Source organism: Vipera berus, assembly GCF_964194415.1.
Source record: "Vipera berus genome assembly, chromosome: 6".
In the NCBI taxonomy this organism is placed as follows: Eukaryota; Metazoa; Chordata; class Lepidosauria; order Squamata; family Viperidae; genus Vipera; species Vipera berus.
This window is the reverse complement of record NC_138208.1, coordinates 15,588,145-15,607,027: the sequence shown is the minus strand read 5'-3', so window position 1 is coordinate 15,607,027 and position 18,883 is coordinate 15,588,145. Positions and strand designations below refer to the sequence as shown.

General features: G+C 40.5%; 1 protein-coding gene across 2 annotated transcripts in view; it reads right to left on the bottom strand.

Moving 5' to 3' along the window:
• The window catches only part of TBC1D22A (TBC1 domain family member 22A), a 138,111-nt gene that overhangs the window by 35,273 nt on the left and 83,955 nt on the right, over window positions 1-18,883 (bottom strand). For both annotated transcript variants that reach the window (XM_081330153.1, XM_081330152.1), the window contains 3 exons: window positions 15,289-15,395; window positions 10,727-10,802; window positions 5,139-5,266 (listed from right to left, as the gene is read on the bottom strand). In XM_081330153.1, coding sequence (XP_081186279.1) covers window positions 5,139-5,266; window positions 10,727-10,802; window positions 15,289-15,395 — 311 coding nt within the window. The remainder of the gene's footprint in view (window positions 1-5,138; window positions 5,267-10,726; window positions 10,803-15,288; window positions 15,396-18,883) is intronic.

The window sequence follows — 18,883 nt, the reverse complement described above, 5'->3', positions numbered from 1 at the left end:
GGTTTTATGGACTGATGAGGTGAGAGTAACTCTTGAAGGACCAGCTGGATCGGCCCATGGCTGGATCAGTAATGGCCACAGAGCTCCACTTTGACTCAGATGCCATCAGGGTTGAGGTGGGGTACTGGTATGGGCTGGTATTATTAAAGATGAGCTAGTTGGACCTATTCAGGTTGAAGATGGACTCAAAATCAACTCCCAAGTGTCTTTTAGAAGACACTGTCTTCAAGCAATGGTACAGGAAAAAGTCTGAATCTTTCAAGAAGACCATGAATTTTATGCAGGACAATGCATCGAAGAACTCCATTGTGTGGCTAGCCAGTAAAGGCCTTAAAGATGAAAAAAAATGACATGCCTCCTTTCCTTACCTGATCTAAACCCTATTGAGAACTTGCGGTCCCTTCTTAAACAGGTGGTTTACGGTGAAGGAAAGCCATACACCTCTCTGAACAGTGTCTGGGAAGCTGTGGTTGCTGCTGCCCAAAATGCTGATCTTCAACAGATCAAGAAATCGACAGACTCCATGAATGGAAGGCCTATGACTATTATTGAAAAGAAGGATGGCTATATCAATCACTGATTTTTTATTTTGAATTGTCAGAAATGTCTCTTTGCACATTTTGAGTTGTTTGTTTATTATTCTCACTTTAACAGCTGCAAATAAACGAGTGAGGTAGGCAAATTTTTATTTTTCATTTAGTTGCATGATAATTCTGCACACTAATAGTTGCCCAATAATTGTCCACACATATTCTCCTAAGAAAGCCAAAACCTCACTTTTACTTTCTTAAATATTTCGGCTTGAGGTTTATTAGCATTTTGGATTGATCAAGACCACTGTAGTTGTTCAATAAGAAAATTAAAATGCAACTTGCCTAATAACTGTGTCCACAGTGTATAAAACAAATCATCTGATACCAGAGCAGCGCCAATAGTCTGAGGAGTGCTTTGTTTGTGAATTGCCCCTCTGGATATATGGCTTGAAAGCAAGAAGAAGCCACAGCTGTTTCAAGTTTTGGTTGGATGCTTAAAGGCTCTCCCATTATTGGGCCTGCACAGTCAACCGTGACAGTGAAATGAAATTATCTGAGTTTCCCCATCCTATACTTAGTTTTTCAATGTATGATGAAAGGTATTTTATCTATAATCAAACTATTTTTTTTCTTAGTAAATTTGATTTTATTCAAACTAATTCTTTCCTAAATATAAAAAAATGCTTTAGTATTAAATACAGCTCAGATATCACAGCAAATATGAATCTGCATTGTAAAATTGTCTGATTTGTTTATTAGTCAGGATAGTGAAGAGTTCAGTATACAGTATACAGATAGAAATACTTTTCACTCCTTTAAATTGAACTGTCGTGAGCCATCTAGGGAGAAAACTCAGCCAGCCAAGAGGGAATGAAATTTTGAACAATATAATGAAAATTATAAGAATACGTAAAAAGTGAGGATGAACTATATAAGCCACAAGCTTGTTATACCAATGATTAAATAAATGCAGGTCTAAAATAAACGAGGTTCACTCATTTCCTGCTAAAAGGCTTGCTCCAAAAAAAAATGGCAAATTGTTAAGCAAAAACTGAACGGAATAAAAAGATGGCATTTCCTCAATGTTTAGTATCATTAGTATGTTACATTAACATAACATTCATTGTGTAATATATTTTAAGTTTTTTTATTATAGGCTACGTTTAGTCAAGAGCTGGTTACTTCAAATCCTTAAGATGGACACAGTGGTCGTAAAGGAACATTGAATTCCCCTGACACCACGCCCACCCCATATAGCTCAGTAATTAAAGAATATAGGCTTAGTCTCTTCATAAACCTCAAAAAGAGCCAATAAAGACTGGACAGTATAGTTCCTCAACAATGGGGCTATTGATCATGGGGTTGGAGATGCTTGTAAAGTACAAAGGAACCTGAGAGAGTTGGAGCTGGAATTAGAGAGCTTCTTTATTCCATTCTTTCTTTTTTGCCCTGGTTGAAGTCAAACAGGGAAGGCTCTTTGAAAGCTTTGAATTCTCAATGGGCAATTCCCTCAGTGTTGACAATGGAACAGACTGCAACAGAACATTCATTGTGGGAGACAGAAAATGTGGTTGAATCCCTCAAAGAAAGGAGATTCAGACAGCAACCCAGAAGTCAAGAATTGAATGTTGACTTCTTCCATATGATTGCTACGGACCTCGTGTTTCATTGTTTGGGGCAATAGCACAGATTGGCATGGTAAGGAGAAAACACTGCAGGGTATGAATAATTATGAGCCATGTCAAAACTGTGACAACAAAGATTGTAACAATTTTCAGAATGCTAGGGGAAAGTAGAAAATGGATAAAAAAAATTCATACCAATGCACATTTTTCCCAAGTTTATGTATACATTTTCATTGCAGAATAGCAAAAATAAAGAATATTTCTACTGGCATTTTTTTTTCGGCTGCTGGCTAAAGTGCTATGGTTTTTCAGGAGCCAAAAAGGGCATAGCTGCATAATTACATAAAACTGTGTTCCAAAGTCTATTCTACATTTTCTATCTCTTTAGCTGCTGAATGTTTTTAATTGGCAATTTAAGAGTACGATTTTTATTCCAGTGCTCACCTTTCAATTATTTTGCACCTTTAAATCAGACTTGCAGTTGACTTAACTGGAAAATTGTATTTATTCTCATATTACATTTATCCATAGTTACTACATCTCTAACATACAAAATTAAGCCTATGCCCATTTGAAACTTAAACTAGAGAAAATAGACATTTAATCAGTTACAAATAAAACTGTTAACAGCCCGGAATAGTAATTCAGATAAATCCCAAAAGTCATATTACAGATAGTCCTCATCTTACGACAGTTTAATGATGGTTTAAAGTTATGATGCCATCAGAACAGTGATTTATGATTTGTCCTTAATTTACAACTCTTGCATCACTCCATGGTCACCTGACAGTTGTCAGGCACTTGACAACTGGCTCACATTGATGACCAATTGTAGCATCCTGTAGTCTCATGATTACAATTTGCAACTTTCCCCACCAGTTTTTGATAAGGAACATCAATTGAGGAAGTTGACTTCACTTAATGGTCAATGTTTTGTTTAACGGAACAACATGATTCCCTTAATGTCCACAGGAAAAATGGTCATAAAATCAGTCACATAATGACTCACTTAATGACTGTATTACCAAAATTCCTGTCCCAAAAGTGGTCAGAGGCTGAAAGGTTTGGGGAAAAAAATTGTTCTTATTCTCTTGGGTTTTTTTACTATTGAAATGAAGTGCAACATATGTCAAACACATAAAAATTTATTCTTTATAGAAATGAGTTGTATTATGCTTCTGTCTAAAAATATTTGAGGGGTTCCTACAAAGATGAGGGGCTTCTACAAAGATGAGGAGCTTCTACAAAGATGACAGGATCAAACTATTTTCCAAAGCACCAAAAGTCAAGACAAGAAACAATGGATGGAAACTAACCGAGAGAAGCAACCTAGAACTAAGGGAAAAATTCCTAACAGTGAGAACAACCAACCAATGGAACAGCTTGCCTTCAGAAGTTGTGGGTGCTCCATCACTAGAAGCTTTTAAGAAGAGACTGGACAGCCTGAAACGGTGTAGGGTCTCCTGCTCAAGCAGTGGGTTGGACTAGAAGACCTCCAAGGTCCCTTCCAACTCTTATTATTCTATGTTCTGTGTTCTAAAAAGATTATTTTTAGGTCAGCTGGTCAAACGGATTGAGAGATGTAGTTTTTAAAAAGACAAGGCTTGACATGGTTGTGGACTACTGTGGGGTTTGCTGTGTCACTCTACTTTTTACTGGTCACTGGTTCTGGTAAATATTCACTTATTCTGGTGAATATTTCTGACTAAAGTAAATAGCCATTTATTTTTCCACTTTCAAAACGATTAGTGCCTTTTAGATACTAAAAATACTATTATTTCCTTTGAGGGTTTTGATTTTTTTTAAAAAAACAACAACAACAGCATACTTAAATACATCAAGTTGCATTTTCATGTTTTTTTAAATGTATCTACCAGCTGGACGTAGTAAAAAAAAAGTGGTAAAATAGTTTTCTCACTTCTGAAAGTGAGAATAAATCTGCAAAGATTCCTCACTGATAACTTTCAGATGGCAAGTTAATGACATTTATTTCAGAGGGCATGAACTATAAAATTAGGTTCTCTCCCATTAAGCTTTCATGCTGCTACTATTATTATCTATGCACATGTCTTCATGGTTTTTTATTAATTTTATATGGCTCTTTAGTGCTTTTGTATTCAAGGAAACTCGAAAATTTGCTAAAAGCTTTAGTTAAAGAAAAAAAAATCAGATGTATAGAAATTTATGTAGGCATTCTTTTGAATCTATAGATTTCCTATATCCAGCTAGGGAATGTTAACTTTATAACAAGTTTTTTTAATTTATGGGAAGATTGTTATGGGGGAAATCTAAGTGGATTCTAAGAATCAACACTGACAATGGCACATGACCAATCAAGCTATACTTTAGGATATACTGAGGCATGTCTACCTAATCTTTCCACCAATAAAATAGAAAAATCTGTACAATAACAAGAAAGTGTCCAGGAATAATATCCACATAAATCAGTTTTAGAAATGAGATATTAACTATTGGTGCCATTAATATACACAAGGAACCTGAGCAAAACTAGTGTCTCTTTTCTTGAATGAGTTATCAGCTAGGTTCTGATGATGGGGCATGAAAGAGACTGGTCTAAAAATTGTATCATTGACCACTTCTAAAACCACATTTTTAAGCCTTCACTAAAGATAAGAGCTGAAAATTACAGGTCAAGACCTAAAACTTATTCTTCTCTATTTTTCCCTTGGAATCTACAATATTTTCCGGTAGTTACAACATATGAGGCTGATATGTCCAAGCATTTAGCCACAATATCATAAATACAATTTCAGAAGATATTATCCTATCGAACACAGACAATTGCAGGCAACTCTCTGCTGGCCAATTTTGATGTCAAAATTAAAACCCCTACAAAGGAAACTTTTCAAGCACCCAAAATGTCAGTACAAATCAGGTTAAAATAAGTACAGGAAGAAGGAGGAATCATGTTTCAAAACAGCATGGGATATTTAAATGTATGATCAAGGCAGTGGATCACCTGGTATGTATCCCAAAGCCTTATGGTACATCGCAGGGGCACCTCTCTCATCAGTAAGTTATTCATCCAACGGAAAGCAAACTGAAGATATTTTACTTCATGTTGATCTATGTGTTTATGTACTTGCTCTGAAAGAAAAAAAAAGAACAGAAATAAACTACTGATGATATTTACATAACCCACACAAAGCAGTGTAATATCATATATGTTCCCCGTATGTATGTATGTATGTATGTATGTATGTATGTATGTATGTATCATATATATGGTGTATCTTATATATATATATATATATATATATATATATATATATATATATATATATATATATATATATATATATATATATATATATATATATATATATATCTCCCAAATACAGTTCAGAAAATCCTCCATCCCTCTAATTCTGGAATGTAAGCAGCACCTAGGATTTTATGGCTCTGTTCCAGTAATAAACAAGTGTGGACTAATGCAACATTAATGTATTACTAAACTATAATTAATACATGCATTGATACAAAATTACACATGTCTTATTAAATTTATATGTCTCCCATCTATTGAGCAACGTATCAGGATTATGTAGGAAATATAAATTTTCAAAATAGCTGTGCAGTCTTTTTATTATTATTCACTTTTACCCCATGTTTATTTAGACAGTCAACTCAAGGCAGCTAACACACTTAATACTCCTCTGTCCTGTTTTCCGCATAACCAACCTGTGAGTAGGTTGGCATGAGAGATCAAAAGTGGTCCAAGTCAGCTGGTTTTCATGCTGAAGGGAGACTTAAACCTCACATTCTCCAGAACATTAATCACTACACCACTCTCAGCCTTTATTTTAATGTCTCCAGTAACAGAGCACACACAACTCCAGGAGGCAAGCTGTTTCATTGCTAGACAGTTCAAATGCAAGAGGTCCAACCAGGAGCTCAGCTACTTTTCTCCTCTGTGCTCCCCCTTAACTCACAGGTTACTTTTAATTTAAATGTTATGTTAATTAAAGCTTTACTCATGTTTAAAACAAATAGGCAGCAACTTGCACTGATTTATATAACAATTATCAGAATATCATGCGGATAACGAAACCTGCAAACCAAGGCAATTTAAATGTTTCAAACTTTTTTTAAAACAAAGCAAAACAAAACAGAAAAATATTGAATTTACCATGGGCTTTTTAAATTATTTTTAACATATTAAAAAATGCACAACTAAATGCAAAGCTTTTAAGTGTCGTTTATTTGATAATATACGAACAGACAAAAGAAAATGCTCAGGCTGAAAAGATTCATTCCTCTTTTTTTGTAAGTAATTGTGAGCAGATGTTATTTCACTGATAAAGGTAATTTGGTTGGCAATAATTCTAAATTTAACTTTTCCATTTCATTGAAAGTAAGCATGCAGATGTAATAAATGACTTGGCAGATGTAATTATTGCCATCTTTCAGACTTAGAATTTTTCCAAAGATACTTATGCAGCAGTTTGCAACAATAAAATTATGCTAAATGTTCAAGAAATAATAGCACTTGTTTCAAAATGAAGAAACATAAGTGATTTTATTTTAACAGTCTTTTCAGCACTTTTACATCTTATATAACTGAAAATATTTGAAGTAGGGCATCCAGTTTTTTAAAGAATGGTTAGAAACCCACAATTTATATCATTGATTTACTGTGTTTGGGTTTAAGAGGTAACATGTTTATACAAGTGCATGATGTCTTTTACAAACAATTTAAAATAATGATTCCATAATTTATCCTTAAACAGACTATGTGAGAAAAAACACAATGTTTAGTTAAAATGGTATCTTAGTAAGAACATATTCACTAGATCAAAATACTTCTGATATAAAGCACTCTATCGGAGTTGCAGACAGTCTTCCCACAGAATTTCTTTGTTTGTTGTGCGTCTGGTTCAAAACAACTGCCTCTCCTGGAGCCTCCAAAAGTAAAAGTGAAGCTCTCATTGTTGCAATCAACTGATTGTCCAATGGTCCAGGAATAATCAAATGGTAAAGAAATGGACTAACCATATTATTTGAAGTGGGAAAACCAACTTCAAATGCTTCCAGCAACATTACAAAATGCTTCTCTCACAATTTTTTATATTGCTTTATTTATTTTATATTCTATTCTAGTGCCCAGGAACATAAATAACTACAAACCCCAATGTAGCATAGGGCAACAGCTTTTGCCCTATACTTTTCCAACTGGTGTATAGAAAAGCTTCCTTTACATAAAAAGAACTCTAAACTCTTCTGAAACAGAAGCATCTATTTTAAGTTTGATTACTTGTGTTCCTGAAAGAATGAAATAAGTTTCACCATATATCTCATGTAAAATGACCATATGTAACTTTATAAGGTTAGCTAATGCTCAGTTCTGAAAATGCTGCAAAAATGTTTAGGCTAAATTCAACTGGTCTTGTATTTAACAATTTCTTTGGTAGTTACCAATGATCAGAAATTCCGTAGGGAACAGCACAGGAACAGGAAAGTAATAAGATTTTCCCTTTATCAATCCAATTGGTTTTTATGCCATCCCATTGCCAGCAATGGGAAAAAAGTTCCGATACGTCGCGCAACGTCACGTGACGTTGAGAGTTTGACATGTCTGTACTAGTAGACTGCTTATGTACAATTTCCATCTGACCCTATTAAAAACTAGTTATAATGCACAACTTCATGTAATGATAAACATTGATAAAATGTATGTTAAAATTTAAGCACATCATACAGCATCAAGCATCACTATTTAGCAAATCCCATCACAAACAGAAAAAAATGCCAAGGTATACAGTATGTTGGTAGAATTAAGCTTATACTTGTCAAAGCTCGTCCTGAAGCGAGCGGAACAACAGCTTGGCAGGAACGAGAGACGACCCACAAAGGGTTGAATGTGTTTTTATTTGTCTTCACAGCAACCCGAAGCAGGAAAAAAGTCAGCGTTGGCGGCTCCCTGCTCCCAACGCTGCTTTTATAACAGCTCACCAACATAACAATCACCACACCCAAGAACCACCACGCCCGATAGCACCACGCCCAGGGGCTAATTTCCACCCACCTCCCTCTACAAATCTCCCGTTCCTCCCCACCCATGCCTTTCCTTGGCTTGGCGCCCGGCATCTCCTGACACGCCTTCCTCCTCGGCGCCCAGGTACGTCCGCTTTACTTTGCTTCCCCCCCTGAATGCCCCCCTTCCCCCACCAGGCTCCGTGTCCCCCATGACCCCCCCATCCACACCGCACCCACTTAATCCCACCCTAACCCAGCCGGATGGTCCCTGCCGTCCACCAGGCACTCGGTTGGCCCAAATGTCCTTCCCCATCATTCGTTGGCGTGGGGGCTCTCAAGGCGGCGTCCACCTCAAGGCCGGTGGAAAGAGCTCCTAGGGCGGCGTCCGCCGGCCCCGCCACCTGCCAGCGGCCTCGGGCAATTACTCTGGTGCTGCATACAGCCGCACCAGTCGCTCCAGGCCTTCCGTCGGCCGCTCCGTTCACTGGCCCTTCCTGCGCATGCGCGGCGTCGGACGGGAGCTCTGCCGGCAGCAGCGTGGTCAGTCGAGGCAGGCAGGCCGGCCGGTGGGCCCAAGGAATGTGCGGTGGCTGTGCTGGGCTGTTGGGCCTCCGGTGAGTAGTTCGGGAAGGGCGCGTGGGTGGGGGAGGGGCCCACAGCCTTGGCGCGCCGTTCCCCGCTGAATGTTGGGCCTGCGGGGCTCGACAATAGGGCACATTAAACCATATAAGTGATTGTCTCAAGAAGCTCGTCCAGCTTAGCCTATTTGAGAAATAGCATTTCTTTGGCACACACCAATAATTGACAGGCAGCGTCACAATATATGCTTAGTTCTGCTTGGCATCTTTTTGCTCATTAATTTAGCAAACTACCAAGAGAATATGTTCAGAACCGGTAAGCATTATCTCCTGAATTTTGTTTAATTAAACCGTGCTTTAGCAATATGACAGTCAGCATTTCATGATGGGGATTTTTTTTTTAAGAATGAAGGCAGAATATGTTTCAAAATAACCCTGCTAAACATGTAAAAGCATTAAATCTACCCTTCCATCCCATGTAATTTATTTCTAGTATTAAATATGTTATTTACAAAGCTGCTAATTAATTGGATTCCATTAAAAATATTCACAGGTTCCTTGTAACTAAGCAATACACAAACAACACATAATATCAAAGAACAGCTATATTTAAAAAATCCTGTCAAACTCTTATAATTATTGAGCTTAATGCACAGTGAATGCTAGCTGCCTTTGGTAAGCAGACATTAGTCTGCAGCAAAGTGATTGACATTAAATGTCGATTACATTCGTTAATAAAATGTAAAGATAATGGCTCAACATCTGATAGCTTCTCTTTAGGTGACACATTGCAGTAATTTTGCAAAAGCCACTGTGCCCCACAATGGTTGAAGATAACACCTTACTTATGAAAAGCTACATTACAGTAGGGGCAAAACGCTACAACCCCATTGTAGTTAAACTCAGCCTTTTGCATTATACGGATGGAAATCAATGGACCCAATTCCTGTCTCCCAATCTACAACTGTATTCTCTGCTCCTTTTAGAGAAACTTTATTCTTGGAAGAGTTAAAAGTGATCAGATAAATTTTTCAGACCAGATGCTAGTTAAAAGTTTCATCTCGGTACCACATTATAAGAAACAAAAGCCTCTCTCAATAACTGATCAATATCATTAACACTTTATGGAGGAAAATGTACATCTGCTCAATTTCAAACCATGCCCACCTCAAACCACAAAGAAAGGTTTTGCAGACATCCAGTAGCGGATCCCTCTGCTCTTGCAGTGTTAGCCAAGTGGATGGCACCAACCATTACATCCTCTAGAACAGGGGTGTCAAACTCAATTTCATTGAGGGCCGCATCAGCATTGCGGTTGCCCTCAGGGGGCCGGGTGGGTATGGCCAGGGTGGGCGTGGCCTACTGGGTGGGCGTGGCTAGAGTGCATATGGCCTACTCTACATCGTTCGCATCAAGGGTGCCTATGGGGGCCTGGGCAGGAGTGGGACAGATCTGAGGGTCTCTGGCAGAAGGAGGGTCTCTGGGCCAGGGCCAAGGCAGTGGGGGCCATTGCCTCACTGTTTCCAGGATGGCTTTGCGGGCCACATGAAACCGGATCCGGCCCCCGGGCCTTGTGTTTGACATGTCTGCTCTAGAAGCCTATCTATGATTAAATAAGAGGGCAAATACTAATGATAAACAAGCTTAAGGGATCAGATGCCAAATGACAAGAACTGCCTCCTTGCAGATGAAATTCAAACAGTAGTCAGGTTGCTCCCTTTGCCATGCTCTCTTTAAAACTCAGAAATAATTCTTTAAGCTCTTAATTTTACTATTGGTTCCAGTTTAACTCAACTCCTACATATGCATTTTCTTTGATATATTTTCCAGTCTTCTTTCCTAATTATTTTTTTCTTTTTTTTATCCTGTATAAGGATGTGACAACCTGTGGTCACCACAATAGATTAATTGATTAGTATGGTACTGCTGAAGCTTTTAATTGAACACTCTCCAAAGGACACAATTCAAGTTCTCCTTAGTTTTTAAGGCTTACCATCAATCCGACTAACAAGCTCTTCCAGCATTTTCACTTTCTTCTGAATACCAGGTTGAGCAAAGGTATAGTTATCCTAGGAGACAAAAACAGTTTAAAAATTACCTGTTGACCAACAGATACGAAAAAGATGCTTCCAAAAACTTCACCTATTTAAATGAATAATGCATTTCTAGATCTCATCAGCTGTCAGTTTGTCTCACCATTGATAAATGACCAACAACACAATAATAAAGTTACCAAGAGAAATATTTGTATTAATTATAATTACTTGGCTCTGTTAAGATCTGTCATTGAAAAATGGGACATTCTAGCCTGTTTAAGTAAGATACCTTTTCTCTAACTGATGCATCACCAACAACAGAAAAATAGAAGCTAGGAGTTATACAACCTGAGGAAATAAATACATCAGAGAGCAGAATTAGGGAGAGTGTAGACTCATTGGTGTGTTATCTTCAATATTAAGGTGTCAATCGTTATTTCAGTAAACAAAGGACTGACATGACATCAATACTGCAAACATGAGAAATTGTCAACTTTCTTTATAGTAAAGCCAACAATATATTCCCAAATCTTGAAAATAGTTATCTATACCATACACAGTTCCTGTTAAAAAGGAAATGCATTGTAAATGCTCCATTATTCTGTATTCTAAGAAGTCAACTTCTTTGACAAAGCATCTGAGAATTCTAGAAATGACACGCTAAAATGTCTTAAAAAAAATTCATTCCAGTTGAAACAGTAGTATATTTCTTTGTTCTCATTTGAGGAATAATCCCTATAAAGAAAACGATAGTTCAAATTCTAGGCGGTGAGGTAATTGTATTTCTGTGCTTTCAAACAGAGCTACATGATGCAAATTTTCCTTTCAATACTTTAAAACAGAAGAATGCACAAGCCATATTAAAGCTTTCCATCCACTAACCATTTTTCAAACCTAAGAACCCATCTTATTGGAAACTAAGTGACATGCTTTATGTATCATTCTCTTGACAAATAGATACGTTTTATGATGATTAAGAAACAGCAGAAAGGAATTGTGAAAAACAATGCAAAGAACATTTTCCCAAACAGCAGTAGTCACAACAGAGAAAAGTGCATCTGTCAATAAAAAAAAATTTTGAAAGATCACTGGATCATATTAAAGGAGTGGGGGTTTTTTCTCAGCTTGCCTTATTCTATGCACTTCTATCCACCTACATGGAAGTTAGGGTTTCAGCCCATGTATATTCATGGCTGTGATCAAGGATGCTTAAAAACTAGGCCATTCAAAGACTGCTTTCATGATATAACCCTACTGAAAGTCAGGCATCACAATGCATACTACATGATGCCAGCTACTCGATGGAATGATTTAAAATATCATCCTCATACTTGCAGCAATTCCAAAAAGAAATCTGACTGCTCAAATCTGAAGCATAAATGTAAGTGCTTAACTCTACTGATTTCTTATGATATCAATTCATTGGGTTAGGTATGAATTTACAGAGAAGAATGACCATTGGTCTCATCTTTGATTGAAATGTATTCATTGCAATTACATTTCACAAACCGAGAAAAGGTTCAGAGCAACCTTGAGTCCTTTAATTTAAATCCTCTGTATCTGTGCTTTAGCTATCATTTAATTGATCCTATTTCTGTCCGTATTACTTGTATTAATTTATCATTTTGTAATTATTTGCATTTTAACTACCGTATATACTTGAGTATAAGCCGACTCGAGTATAAGCCGAGACCCCCAATTTCACCCCCAAAAACTGGGAAAAGTTGTTGACTCGAGTATAAGCCGATCCGCCGTTCTGCAAGCCTCCGCCGCCGGCGGAGGCTGGATCCGCGCTCTGCAAGCCTCTGCCGCCAGCAGAGGCTCGATCCGCCATTTTGCAAGCCTGAATACACAGGAATACCCTGTGTGGCCGCGGCTCTCAGGGAAGCCCTGGCTGTCCGCTTCCTCGCTCCACGCTGCCATTCGGGGCCCGCGCGTTCCCCGGGCAAATCGCGGCGCCCAGCAGGCGAGGAAACACGCCCGCTCCAGTCGCCCCCCCTTCCCTCAGGAGACGCAAAGCAAGTGACCGCCCGGAGCTTACCGAGGACTTGCGCGCGGCCGAGGCTTCGGTGCTTCCAGGATCGCGCGCACCTCTCCCAAGCCGCCGCCGTCCGGAGACCTGCCGAAGTTTGGGGAGGTTTGGGGAGGTGCGCGCGCACCTCCCCAAACCTCCCCAAACGTCGGCAGGTCTCCGTTCCTCCGCGCAGACCTGCCGACGTTTGGGGAGGTTTGGGCGCCTCCCCAAACCTCCCCAGGTCTCTGTTCCTCCTGCCAACTTTTGGGGAGGTTTGGGCGCCTCCCCAAACCTCCCCAAACGTCGGCAGGTCTCCGTTCCTCCTGCCGACGTTTGGGCACCTCCCCAAACCTCCCCAGGTCTCCGTTCCTCCGCGCAGACCTGCCGACGTTTGGGGAGGTTTGGGCGCCTCCCCAAACCTCCCCAGGTCTCCGTTCCTCCGCGCAGACCTGCCGACGTTTGGGGAGGTTTGGGCGCCTCCCCAAACGTCGGCAGGTCTGCGCGACGTTTGGGGAGGTTTGGGGAGGCGCCCAAACCTCCCCAAACGTCGGCAGGTCTGCGCGGAGGAACGGAGACCTGGGGAGGTTTGGGGAGGCGCCCAAACCTCCCCAAACGTCGGCAGGAGGAACGGAGACCTGCCGACGTTTGGGGAGGTTTGGGGAGGCGCCCAAACCTCCCCAAACGTCGGCAGGTCTGCGCGGAGGAACGGAGACCTGGGGAGGTTTGGGGAGGCGCCCAAACCTTCCCAAACGTCGGCAGGAGGAACGGAGACCTGCCGACGTTTGGGGAGGTTTGGGGAGGCGCCCAAACCTCCCCAAACGTCGGCAGGTCTGCGCGGAGGAACGGAGACCTGGGGAGGTTTGGGGAGGTGCCCAAACCTCCCCAAACGTCGGCAGGAGGAACGGAGACCTGCCGACGTTTGGGGAGGTTTGGGGAGGCGCCCAAACCTCCCCAAACGTCGGCAGGAGGAACGGAGACCTGCCGACGTTTGGGGAGGTTTGGGGAGGCGCCCAAACCTCCCCAAACGTCGGCAGGTCTGCGCGGAGGAACGGAGACCTGGGGAGGTTTGGGGAGGCGCCCAAACCTCCCCAAACGTCGGCAGGAGGAACGGAGACCTGCCGACGTTTGGGGAGGTTTGGGGAGGCGCCCAAACCTCCCCAAATGTCGGCAGGAGGAACGGAGACCTGCCGACGTTTGGGGAGGTTTGGGGAGGCGCCCAAACCTCCCCAAACGTCGGCAGGTCTGCGCGGAGGAACGGAGACCTGGGGAGGTTTGGGGAGGCGCCCAAACCTCCCCAAACGTCGGCAGGAGGAATGGAGACCTGCCGACGTTTGGGGAGGTTTGGGGAGGCGCCCAAACCTCCCCAAACGTCGGCAGGTCTGCGCGGAGGAACGGAGACCTGGGGAGGTTTGGGGAGGCGCCCAAACCTCCCCAAACGTCGGCAGGAGGAACGGAGACCTGGGGAGGCGCCCAAACCTCCCCAAACGTCGGCAGGTCTGCGCGGAGGAACGGAGACCTGGGGAGGTTTGGGGAGGTGCCCAAACCTCCCCAAACGTCGGCAGGAGGAACGGAGACCTGCCGACGTTTGGGGAGGTTTGGGGAGGCGCCCAAACCTCCCCAAACGTCGGCAGGAGGAACGGAGACCTGCCGACGTTTGGGGAGGTTTGGGGAGGCGCCCAAACCTCCCCAAACGTCGGCAGGTCTGCGCGGAGGAACGGAGACCTGGGGAGGTTTGGGGAGGCGCCCAAACCTCCCCAAACGTCGGCAGGAGGAACGGAGACCTGCCGACGTTTGGGGAGGTTTGGGGAGGCGCCCAAACCTCCCCAAACGTCGGCAGGAGGAACGGAGACCTGCCGAAGTTTGGGGAGGTTTGGGGAGGTGCGCGCGCACCTCCCCAAACCTCCCCAAACTTCGGCAGGTCTCGGACGGCGGTGGCTTGGGAGAGGTGCGCGCGATCCCGGAAGCACCAAAGCCTCGGCCGCGCACAAGTCCTCGGTAAGTTTTTTTGTTGACTGGAGTATAAGCCGAAGTGGAATTTTTCAGCCCAAAAAGTGGGCTGAAAAATTCGGCTTATACTCAAGTATATACGGTACTATTCGGCATTGCAATTTGATTTAGGCTTTTTTTTAAAGGGGGGGGCTTCTTTTTTTTAAAGAAAATATTCAGAGGCGCATCCTTCTTTGGAAAGATAGCATATACGTTCTACTATCTAAACATGCCTACTAACAGGTTTTAACAGTCATAGAAAGGAACACTGAACTGATTTCTTTGGGGGGGGGTAGAATATCTTTTTAATGCACCTTAGAAATGATAAGGGCCCAGTTCATGATAAATTATCTTTACCAGCAAGAATCAGGCAGGTGGCCCTTTACCAATACATGCAGGAACACCAACTGCTGCAACCTGTTTATCAAATGTTCTGCTTTTCAATATCTCTTAAAAGTGCTTCCAGACCCAAGTGCAAATGAAATATGCCCATTAGTTAGAAAACAGAAATCAATTCACCTGAATGCCATCAAGCAGTTTGCTCATGCACCAGAAGCTGTCAGCTTCAATATTCTGCAGTACCTCAGTAGAAAGACTGGAAACATCAAAATTTTCCAAATCTTCTTCTGAAATAAAGAGAAGGCAAGAATGTCAATTAAATGTGGGAGACAAACACAAGATTTAACACACAATATATATGTATATATATAATCTTAATTAAATTTAACTATGATGGTTAAATTGAATGTCTTTGCTAGGGACTAAACAGTCTTAAGTTATGCAATTGGACTAAGGCACGAGCTCTGGTTGAACAACAGAAATATTTGGGAATGCAGTTTATTAGATATTAAAAATACCCACAAGCCATTGTGAAAAATTGTAAATACTTTGGCATACAAACACAAAATCTGGAAAAGATGAAAACCTTCCAACACAGGTTCCCTTTCCATCCTGCGTCATGACCGCAAGAGATCCCTAAGAGTTCCATAATTATTTATCTATATTTACAAGATCCCAAAGGTATCATCATCATCTCCAATTAAAAGTGTGGTTCATCCCCAAGGAGAGTTTAAAACACAGTGAGTGATAAAAGAAATAAATTGGTTAATTTCATGGTGCAGCAAAGTACATGATGGTTTAAGACAGGGGTAGGCAACCTCGGCTCTTTTATGACTCATGGACTTCAACTCCCAGAATTCCCGAGTCAGCTGGGAGTTGAAGTCCATTAGTCATAAAAGAGCCGAGGTTGCCTACCCCTGGTTTAAGAGATTAATTGTTCGGCAACTGGCTCATATTTATGACGGCTGCAATGACCTGTCCTGGGGTCATGTGGTCACCTTTTTGTGGTCTTCTGATAAGCAAAGCCAATGGGGAAGAGTCACTTAAACACCGTATGACTGACTTAACAAATACAGGGGTTCACTTAACAACTGTGGCAAGAGAAGTCGTAAAATGGGGCAAAATTCACTTAACAGGTGGCTCACTTAGCAACAGAAATTCCGGGTTCAATTGTGGTCGCAGGCCGAGGACTACCTGTAAACAGCATGTCATTCCTCTTCTTCTAAAAGTTGAGGAATAGCATGCATCTTCATCAATATCTACTACACCAAAGTCTCCAATTACAATGTCTCAAAGCAACGTCTCTCATTTTCTCGTTTCCTGCAGCAGTTCTCATCACACTCGCTGTATAAATGTAAAAAGATACCAGAAGGGTTGCCTAAAGAAAAATGACTGTGACATAAAAAAAGTGAAAGGCTGATGCGACGGGCTGTGGTTGCTGCAAGCACTTTCCTTAGCTCTCGTTTATTCTTGCACAGCACGTGACTCAATTCTTGTGAAAAACTTCTGTGGAGCAAACAGTAATTCACCGAGGAAGGAAAGATGTCTGGTCCACAGGCAGCAGCAACACAATGCAATGAAAGTGGAATTACAGTTTTTAAGGTGCCGTATGCAAATGATAAAAGATGGTTAAGAGCAAGTCCAGCAATGGTATTTTGGTTTACTTTTAAAAGCCCTGAAATAGTGCAGCATTTCTTGGTTCACCACCAAAAAGAGAGAAAATGCTTTTCTCCTAATCTTTCAGATATAAATGTTTGCCAAACAAGTCCTTCTGCATTCAAGGCTAACACAAGTTAACCTTCTCTTTATCTTGCTTCAGATTTATCCACAGACTCTATGACTCGGTGACCCTTTAAAACTGTTTTCAGATGAGCAGCAAAATAAGTATTGGCTGCAAAACAAAAATGTTTAGACCTCAAGGGCATCTTTTCAAAAAATTACTTGACTTTTTCTACCATTGAGCATAAGGTTCCTTACTGGTTTACAATAAATATTTAAGTTTGTAAGATAATACTGGGTTACCCTTTATAATATATTTTCCTGTTGAACGAGGTTAGCTTTGAAAATTGCCAGTTACCAGATGGGAGCTAAACACTAGAAATTTCTTATACTGCACATACATATCAATATACTGACCTGAAACAATATAGGAAACAGAATAAATACAAATAGACATTTGAAGAGAAAAATAATGTTTTAATTCTGGAATTTCCATACTGAATCCCATTTCACAAAGCATGTGCATCTTCAGAATCCTCTTGACCCTCCTTTCACCACAACTGTTACCAAATTCTTAAGATTTCAAGTTTTAAATATCTTCAGATAGTTAAATACAACTCTGAATCAATTCCCCTCAGATGAAGAACCTGATACAAAACATTTTCAATAATTCACAACCAATATTACAAAAAATAAATAATGATTTATTTCATTGAGAGATACCTGAGCCACCGAAAAATATGAAGAAGTGGAAATGTATGAAACAACGCTATTTAAGAGGAAATTTATTTCTGGCTGTGATTTACTAGATGCCCTTGACCATCTTTTGGCAAGAGGTACTTCCACGAAGTTGGGAACATTAAGCATATTGGTGCCTTGCTAGTAGCAACACTTCTGGATGAATGAAAGTGAATTTAGAGAGTTCATTTATCACAAATAGGGAATCATAATTTGTATTTTAATTTTTCAGAATAAAATTCATAGCATGCAACAGCATTCTTCATTAGCATAACCTAATTACACCACAATTCATTATTCCACAAGTAACTGTTAATACTGCTACTAGGATTATAAACATGTTTACAAAATTTGGAGGTACGGTGGGGAAAAGAAATCAGTCAAGAATTACATTTTATATCACCTTCAACTGTTAAAATATTGCAATCCATGTGCTCTACAAGAAGTAATAAAACTGAAGGTTTAATTAAAATACTACAAAACTAAGATTTTGTGATTGTTGTGGTTGAAATAACTCTTACTGGTTATTTCTCAAAATGGTTTGGCTTTATTCCAATGAAGCAGTTAATTATTACCCAGTCTGACAATATATACTGAAGCACTCTGTTGTACAAGTTGTGTTCATACTACTGTTACAATCAAATTCTTTTATTTTAAATACAGTTTACCATAATGCACTTTCACTTATTGTTTGCTAAACATTAGCTGTTAACAATCCCAGAAAAAGTGTCATAGAAGCCACAAATGTACATTAGGCAGGAAGAGGAAAAAAACATTATGTATCTGCTAGCTACAATGGCTGAGCTGACAGGTAACAACACCAACCCAACATTTTAAACCCCAGCTTGTTGAACCACAGTAATCCAATTACTAAAACACAATGGGTGATTTCCACAGAATGCTACCAAATCAAATTTTCAACTTTCTCCACAAAGGTGCTCCTGTGCAATTACTTCAAAGACAGCAACTTCATTCATGCTCTGTGCATATAAAGCATCTCATCTGAATGCTTTGCGTTGCTCTGTAAGAAAATTACACTAACCTGTTCTTACTGTGCAGATGGCATCCTCATTAGTTCAACTTTATATACTGTAAGTACTTCCAAACACTTTAATATACAAGTGCACTCATTTTCTTTTGAGCCACAGCAGAAGAGATTTGTGATACTAACTAAACTGGAAAGATGGTGGTGAGTAGAATGGATGCAAAAATTAATTTCAAATCTTAAAATGTGATTTAGACTAATATAACAAAAGATTCCTCTCAGAATAAAGCATAAAAATGTAATTTGAGGGACCCAGGCTACAAACCTGCATCT